At 40.7% G+C, this 9,052-nt stretch overlaps 1 protein-coding gene across 14 annotated transcripts in view; it reads right to left on the bottom strand.

Annotated features, from left to right (window-relative positions):
• Positions 1–9,052, bottom strand: part of LOC133505229 (eukaryotic translation initiation factor 4 gamma 1-like) — a 97,439-nt gene that overhangs the window by 71,060 nt on the left and 17,327 nt on the right. For 12 of the 14 annotated variants that reach the window (XM_061828277.1, XM_061828279.1, XM_061828281.1 and 9 more), the window contains one exon: positions 6,520–6,619. The exons of 1 other annotated variant lie outside the window; for it this stretch is intronic. In XM_061828277.1, the coding sequence (XP_061684261.1) occupies positions 6,520–6,619 (100 nt within the window). Of the gene's footprint in view, positions 1–2,861; positions 3,426–6,519; positions 6,620–9,052 lie in introns of those variants that run through there. One more of the 14 variants, XM_061828283.1, reaches the window with a different exon arrangement.

Below are 9,052 nucleotides of genomic sequence, written 5' to 3'. Positions count from 1 at the left end.
ATTTCACAAGCGACACCCGAACCTGATTCCCATCAAACTTGTTGAATCAACAAAATCACTTAATTGAATATGTCAGAGAATGTGAAGTAGGCTACAACATCTCAAGAACCAGTGCATCATGCCATGACCCAAAGAAATTCAAGAAGAAATGGGAAAAAATGTGATTGAAATCCATCAGTCTGGAAAGGGCTACGAAGCCATTTCCAAGGCTTTGGGACTCCAGCAAACCACTGTCAGAGGCATTATCCACAAATGGATAAAACTGTGAACAATGGCAAACCTTCCCAGTAGTGGACGACCAACTAAAATTACTCTAAGAGTGCGACGACAACACATTCAAGAGGTCACAAAAGAACCTCAAACAACTTAAGACCTGCAGGGCTCGCTGGCCTCACTGGTCAGTGTTGATTAAAGCTCAAGTGTCATTAAACGGATGATTTTTGGTATATTATGAATGAAAAACCCACAGCAAATATGGTCCCATGTGTTTTTTTCCCCACCACAAAACATGATTTTGACATATAGAGCTTTTTGTAACTCCCGCCATGAAAATCCTCTCGAGGGATTTGTTTTCGAGAAGCAGAAAGTGACGTACAGGACAGAGCCGCCCCCTAGTGGACTCGTGTGTTTCCATTAGTTTTACCTCCGGGAAGCTAGCTTGTTGTTCCTTCGTGTTAGCCAAAATGCCAGCTCATTGCATTGCTGGACATTGCTTGAACACTCGGGAGAATGGAATTACCCTTCATAAGTTTGAAAGAGACACTGTTTGTTGTGAAAAATGGATTGCACAGGTGCAGAGGACGAGGGCTTTGCGGGTTCCAAATAACAGGTTAAGTGTGTATACACCTACTAAAAAAAAAATAATTGTGTGGGGCGGACCAGTAATCGGTCTCTCTCATAACGTAACAAAAGATCCACATATGAAATGTGTCGATGTGTGTGTCGCCCAGCCAGCAATGTCTCGATAGTGTTCATCGAGTACTGCGGTGGCTTTGAACATACCCCTAAAAACAACATAGCTAGGGCCCGCCTCCTCCTTATATGCCACCACGGGCGCCGAAACTCAGCCACACCAGCTGAGGCGCCGCGTTCGGCGGTCACAGCTTCTGCGAAGGCTGTGCGTCGGGCTTTGCGACGGGGGGGCTCTGAAGAACCCAGCCGAGAATGCGTTACTCAGTCGCGTGCTCGCATGAAGCGCCCCGGCTCGACTGTGAGCAGCACCGCACGGCTCTGTCATAAGCCACACCGGCCGGTTGCGATGAGCCGCGATGGCTCATCTCTGCCGCAGGAGTGGATCGAATATTATCCTGAATATGGCTCGAAACAATAGTGTAATATTGCCCTGAGGGCTCGAAACAATAGTGTAATATTGCCCCGGTAACTTCACTCGGTTCCGTGGTGTTGTCCTTTTCGAAAAGAACTTCGGTGTCAGAAGGGGCGTCGGAAAAATGCGAATATCTCTGTCGTTCGACTTCCGTATTAGCATGCACGGCGCATTAACAACGGCGAAAGTGACGGTGACGTCAAGGACAGATGACACGACTAATATGGCGACCACTTGGATGTCGAGGGACACTCAATTGCGCAACTTTGTGCATGGATGACGTGCTCTCCGCTTACTTTTTTTCCCCATATAGACATTGAAGTGAATACTGTTATATGTATTTTTCATTATATCTATTTTAGAATGTTTATAGGGATGACACCCGGGCTTTAATCTACCATAAGAGAGATATTGGCTAAAAATGGCTTCCATGAGTTCCCAGGCAAAAACCCATGCTGTCAGCAAAGAATGCAAAGGCTCATCTCACATTTGCCAAAAAAAAAAAAAAACATCTAGATAATCCTCCAAATTTTTGGAGGTATAATTTATGGATTGACGAGTCAAAAATGTAACTTTTTGGAAGGTGTGTGGCCCATTTCATCTGGCGTAAAAATGGCACAGCATTTGATGAAAAGAACATTATACCAACAGTGAAGGAAGGTGATGGCAGTGTGATGGTCTGGGGCTGCTTCGCTGCCTCAGGACCAGCACAATTTGCTGTGATTGATGGAACAATTCATTCAACTGTGTGCCAGAAAATCCTGAAGAACGTCTCGCCATCAGTTCATGCCCTCAAAATCAAGTGCTCTTGGATTATGGAGCAGGACAACAATCCAAAACAAAAAGACTTGTCACCAATGGACCTTTCCGACCTTTCAATCACTCGTACAATAATAGCCAATCAGATAGCCGCATTGTCTTAACCCCGGGCTAGTCACGCCCCTCTCGCCATAGTGTCCACAAGCAATGCTGGTTGTCATTAGCGTGTGCATGGAAAAGTTAATGTTACGAAGAAAATGGTCCTTGGATGCGCTTGGGGAACGTGCAATTCTAATGAAAGACATCTTGCTAGGTTACAAGGTTGATTAATTTTCCAAAGCCTAAAACATAGTTGAAGTGTCCACAATGGATTAAGGCTTGCGGAAGACTGCACATACAACTAAATGTGGGCAATATCAACAAACACTGTAGGGCTGTATGTTCGAAGGTAAGTGAGGGAGAAGTAACTTCTCTGAGTTTGATTTAACCATTATCAGTGCTTTATACATTGCAGGAGAACAAGTTTCACTTTGTTAGTGTATCACTGACCTGCTGAATGAAGTGTGTAATGTTTTATGCTGAAGAGTTGATTTACTGATACGTAATGTAAATGTGCAATGTCATGCAAGAGAAATGTTTATTTGCCTATTTGTATCACATCAGACTTTTAAGACAGAGCACTGGGTTCGATTAGGAGCCAAGTCAAATGAATACACCCACTCACTTATAAACACTATAATGATATTGCTTGTGATCTTTCCAAGTAAAAAGTACTCACCCTGCTTTACATCCGCAGTACGATTCCCCAATTTTTCTTGTTGGATTTCAATATGAAGTTTGTGAGGCGTCAAACTTTTTTGCATCGATCGTCAACATTTCGCTGTAACTCTGACATTGTGTCCTGCTCCGTCCAAAATTTTAATTCCGTGTACATATCCTTGCATGAAATAGTTGAGACCACTCTGTAGAACTCTCTTGGACAAGCCTGACGTATTTGGAAAAAAACATACCCCAATATTATCTGGAATACACAATAGAGAATCGACTTCAAACATGTGCTGTTCTATCACCATTTTGGAAGCGAAAGTGGAACATGGCTAAGGGGGCTGAGCTTAAGATCGCCATCGGAAAAGTCCATTAACGCAAAAGTTGGTTTCAGTTACTGCATCCAAGGGTGGCACAACCCGTTATTAGGTACGGGGCAATTACCATTTCACAGACGATCAGAAAGATCTGGACTTTTTTTGTGCCTTTATAAACTGAATTGTCATTTGAAAACTGCCTTTTGTATTTCCTTGGGTTGTCTCTTGAATTATATTTACCGTAATTTCTCAAGTTTAATGCGTCCTGAAGTATAATGCTTCATTATATAATACAATAATAATTATTATTAATGGTAATAATCTGGAAAAACCTACGAATGTACAATGCGCACCACCAATTTGCGGCTACCCATATGCTCAAAATATTGGAAATTATCTGTATTTATATTTTGTTAGGTTTGTACTTGTATTGTTTTTCAAAAAATTGTCTGTACAACAATCATTAATAATAATCATTGTGCACATGCTGATGTAGCCGTAATATAATCTAGGGATAGGCCACAGGACACTCTTGTCCTGGTTCCTGTAATTGCCGGAAAACAATCGCTCAACCAACTAAAATAAATGCTCAATGATGGCATAACATTTTATTAATGCTGTTGATAACACATATTATAGACTGAAATAAATATTCAACACCGTTTGTTTATTGGAATAAATATTTGTGCATAAAACATTTGTGCATAGTGCAGTTTATCCTCTCCATTGCACATCCTTGGCCAAGACTTCAAAGGCAACATCTGGCTCATCTCCAATCTGAAAAATATCCATCGTAGCTACCTTTGGTGACTTGGTCCATTTCTGGTGCCTCTTGAATTCATGAACAGTGATCCTATTTTGCTACCACATCATGTCATCTTCTGTGCCATCCATGGCGCTTGTGGAGAAAAAAAAAAATAATCCCAAGAGTTTTGGTTCCGCAGCACAGCCTCTCACCTAGGAAAGCTATGGCCTCAGATGGCTATCAAAACAACGTGAGCTCAAACCACGTAGAAACGAGGGTAATGGGCACATTTAAAAAAAAAAAAGAAGTGACCATTTCAATTGTGTGCGCTCTCCCGTTTTTTTTAATGTGCCCATTATGCTCGTATTACGTAGTCTGAGCTCATGTTGTTTTTATACCCACCTGAAGCCATTGAGGCGAGCTATCGTTTCGGACTCTGGCGCTACTTATGGGTTGGTGGCGTCATCGGCAGGAGAGATGATACATTTCTTGTAAAAGCAGCTGCATAACTAGCCGTTGTAGTCAACATTTTTTGTCTTAGTTTAAGGTAAAACAAACGAACGGGCAGTCGTTTCTGATCTTTGGTGCAGTAGCAACAAACATGCTACGCTAACGATCGTAAATGCAAGCTTCCCGAGGAGGTCATAGAGTTCATGTTGGGGGCGCACAATACAGTAATAAATATGCGGTGAAGAAAATAAGTATTTGAACACCCTGCTTTATTGCAAGTTCTCCCATTTAGAAATCATGGAGGGGTCAGAAATTTTCATTCTAGGTGCATATCCACTGTGAGAGAGATAATCCAAAAAGAAAAATCCAGATATCACAATGTATGATTTTTTTAATGATTTATTTGTGTGATACAGCTGCAAATAAGTATTGAACACTTGGGAAAACTAATGTTAATATTTGGTCCAGCAGCCTTTGTTTGCAATTACAGAGGTCAAACATTTAATGTAGTTGTTCACCAGGTTTGCACACGCTGCAGGAGGGATTTTGGCCCACTCCTCCACACAGATCTTCTCTAGATCAGACAGGTTTCTGGGCTGTCACTGAGAAAGATTTTCTATTGGGTTTAGGTCTGGAGACTGGCTTGGCCCCGGCAGAACCTTGATATGCTTCTTACGAAGCCACTCCTTAGTTTACCTGGCTGTGTGCTTTGGGTCATTGTCATGTTGAAAGACCCAGCCATTACCCATCCTCAATGCTATGACTGAGGGAAAGAGGTTGTTCCCCAAAATCTCACAATACATGGCCGCGGTCATCCTCTCCTTAATACAGTGCAGTCGTCCTCTCCCATGTGCAGAAAAACACCCCCAAAGTATGATGCTACTACCCCCATGCTTCACAGTAGGGATGGTGTTCTTGGGATGGAACTCATCATTCGTCTTCCTCCAAACACGGTTAGTGGAATTATACATTAAATATTATATGGTACATTTTGGTCTTATCTGACAACAAAACTTTCTCGCATGATTCCTCTGTATCATCCAAAAGGTCATTGGCAAACTTAAGATGGGCCTTGACATGCGCTGGTTTAAGCAGGGGAACCTTCCATGCCATGCATGATTTCAAACCATGACGTCTTAGTGTATTACCAACAGTCACCTTGGAAACGGTGATCCCAGCTCTTTTCAGGTCATTGACCACGTCCTGTCATGTAGTCCTGGGCTGACTCCTCCCCTTTCTAAGGATCATTGAGACCCCACGAGGTAATATTTTGCATGGGGCTCCACTCCAATTGAGATTGACCGTCATGTTTAGCTTCTTCCATTTTCTAATGATTGCACCGACAGTGGGCCTTTTTTCACCAAGCTGCTTAGCAATTTCTTCGTAGCCATTTCCAGCCATGTGGAGATGTACAATTTTGTCTATGGTGTCTTTGGACAGCGCTTTGGTCTTGGCCATGTTACAAGTTTGAGTCTTACTGATTGTATAGGGTGGACAGGTGTCTTTATGCGGCTAACGACCTCACACAGGGGCATCTGATTCAGGATAATACATGGAGTAGAGGTGGACTTTAAAAGGTGGACTAACAGGTCTTTGAGGGTCAGGATTCTATTTGATAGACAGGTGTTCAAATACTTATTTGCAGCTGTATCACACAAATCGTTAAAAAAAAAAAAAAAAAAGACAGTGATTTCTGGCTTTCTTTTTAGATTCTCTCTTACAGTGGACATGCACCTATGATGAAAATTTCAGACCCCTCTGTGATTTCTAAGTGGAAGAACTTGCAATATAGCAGGGTGTTCAAATACTTATTTTCTTCACTGTAAATGTGTAACATAAGGCATCAAATATATCAAAATGTATTCGTATATCTTATTTTTTAACCATTCTATGTACCTGTATACAACTATACAGTGTGATTGTATTTTTTATTTTTCATCCATACCTAAATATAATGCGCTCGATTAACTTTTTGAAAATATTTTTGGAAAATATTTGCGGATTATTTTTGAGAAATTATGGTAAGTTTGTTTTATGATCTGAAACTTTGTGTGTGATAAATTTGCAAAAATAAAAATCAGGAAGGGGGCAAATACTTTTTCATGGCACTGTACATTATTCATTGAGTGAGTGCCTTGGAGTGGGCTCAATCCACTTACCGTAACTACTGTATTCAGATGGACTTGTGCCTGGATAGAAACCTGGCGTTCCAGCTGGTACAGGATATTGTGGTGTGGCCACATAGGTTGGTGAATGGTACTAAAACAAATGAGGAAAAAAAAACATATAACACAGGGTCAGGAGGAGAGCAACTGCAATTGAAAAGTGATCAAGTGATTAATGATTATGCTCATCGATACCAGTATTGTATCACCAGTGACAATGTAATTCTGGCCTCCTACTTGAAAAATGGTATGATACCACGATGCCTTAATCACTTTGACAGCTTGACATCCACCTTCCGAGCAGGCACAGTAAACCTTGCTAGAGGTGAAGATAATTTAAGATCCACTCAAACAAATCAAAAGAGACATTCCTCTATCGCACGCCATCCAGAAAGCACCAAGTTTCTTGCACCGTGTCACCTGATAAGTTATGCACTGCTCGCCCATGGTCGAACTATCTGCACACTCCTTAGGAAGCCACAGTGGAGGAGAGCCAGGTGGGCAAGCAAGCACAACAGTGACGGACGTGGCATGAGATGGGCTTTGAGATGTCAAAATGTCAATAATGACAAAAGCATTACTTAAAAAAAAAGTTATATTAGAGTGTAATGTCAAATTCAGGCAACATTTGTGTTTTTGAAAAGTGTTTGATGAAAATGAAACATTCCAATCACAACTGTAAAACGTAATGGCATTGTCAAGTATCGGTGCACGGGATGGGCGAATGCTCATTGTAAAATGTAGTTGTTCTCAGTCTGGGGGGGGGGGGGTCAGTCCATCCCTACTGCTATTTAGCTGTCGCTAAGGTTTTCGAAGTTCATGCTTTCACCTCACCAATATGTTTGAAAAAATAAGTCAAAATTGTATCAATAATATTTAGAGGTTGCTCAAGTGAATTAAAGTTATATACATATTGTATTATATGCATAGTTTGCAGCATAATTTCTCCCCTCCCACCGCATTATAAATATATAAGGAAAATTTTCAAATCTTTCATAATGTATAAATGTATACTCTCACCAAGGAGATTTGCAAAATGTGTACACTTTGTCATAGTATTTCAGGGTAAATGGATACTGCTCACAAGAATGTTGTTGTGAGCATCTGCATAGCAGAAAACTTAGATAATACATAATGAGGAAGAATCATTTTCATTATTTTTTTAGATCAACGTTGGGGGTGCCAATATTCTGGTATATTAGTAATTATGGTACTTGATTTCAGAAACAGAATGGGAAATATGTTATGACATTAAAATTCTGAAAACATACTTTTGATTTTTTTTTTCTTAAGAAACTATTATGAACTTTTGATGGTTAAAAATGCATATAAATAATACACTTAGTACATAAATTTTATAAAGTAAATTCAGTGAGCCATGTCTTTCACGTTATTACGCGAATTATACAAAAATGACTGATGAGCATTTAATGTGTGTCGTGCCAGCAGAGGTTGTTTGCCCATGCAGCTAATGTGTATTAATTATCGGGGAACAGGATTGTTGTTTACTTGCATCACCAAATGAATCAAGCCATGACTGGAGCAGGAGGAGTCGTCAATTCACCAAAAGCTCCAAATCACATAAATCACAATCAAATATTTCCAACAGACATCTTTGACGCAGTTCTCGCCCAAGACACCAAAACTTTCTTCAGATGTTTGGGCATAACCTAGACTTTCTCCAAGAAGACCCTGATGTGGGACACTGTTGGTTGTCAAATATTTGGCTGAGAGGTAAGCCACTCTCAATGAGGAGCATTATATAACTCCTTGTTGAACAATGACTTACTATGAGTTTTCCAGGACCATTGGAGCAGATTTCATGATGTGAGAAATAGCACACTAACTACAAATGACAATAATTACTCATTTCACAGCCACTTGTCCTTACAAGAGTCGTGGGAGTGCTGGAGCCTATCCCAGCTGTCATTGGGCAGTAGGGAGGGTACACCCTGAACTGGTTGCCAGTCAATTGCATGACAGATGGAGGCAGAAAACAGCCACATTCACAATCACACCTAAGGGAATTCAGAGTCTCCAATTTATGCGATGTGGGAGGAAACCGGAGTGCCTGGAGAAAACCCATGCAGGAACGGGGAGAACATGCAAACTACGCACAGGCGGGGCCGGGATTTGAACGCCAGTCCTCAGAACTGTGAGGCCACCGCTCTAGCCAGTTCCCCCACCTTGCTGCACTGACAACAATTACTCATCACCAAAACTTATCTTCATCCTTTAGTACGAAAGCTTTGAATTTAAACTAGTCATAAAAGCAGGAAAAAAATGTATTACATTTTATGATATACTATACGAAGTGACTAAACTTATCTTCATCCTTTAGTACGAAAGCTTTGAATTTAAACTAGTCATAAAAGCAGGAAAAAAATGTATTACATTTTATGATATACTATACGAAGTGACAATTATACTGATTACAACAAACTGTTCAAGCTTACGATACTATTGCAACATTCTCTCATGCAAGCATGACAAGTTTAATTCTGTCAATCTAATTTGTAATATACTT

Source organism: Syngnathoides biaculeatus, chromosome 8, assembly GCF_019802595.1.
Source record: "Syngnathoides biaculeatus isolate LvHL_M chromosome 8, ASM1980259v1, whole genome shotgun sequence".
NCBI classification, from domain to species: Eukaryota; Metazoa; Chordata; class Actinopteri; order Syngnathiformes; family Syngnathidae; genus Syngnathoides; species Syngnathoides biaculeatus.
The sequence above is the reverse complement of the archived record's forward strand: the minus strand, read 5'-3'. Positions and strand labels throughout refer to the sequence as shown.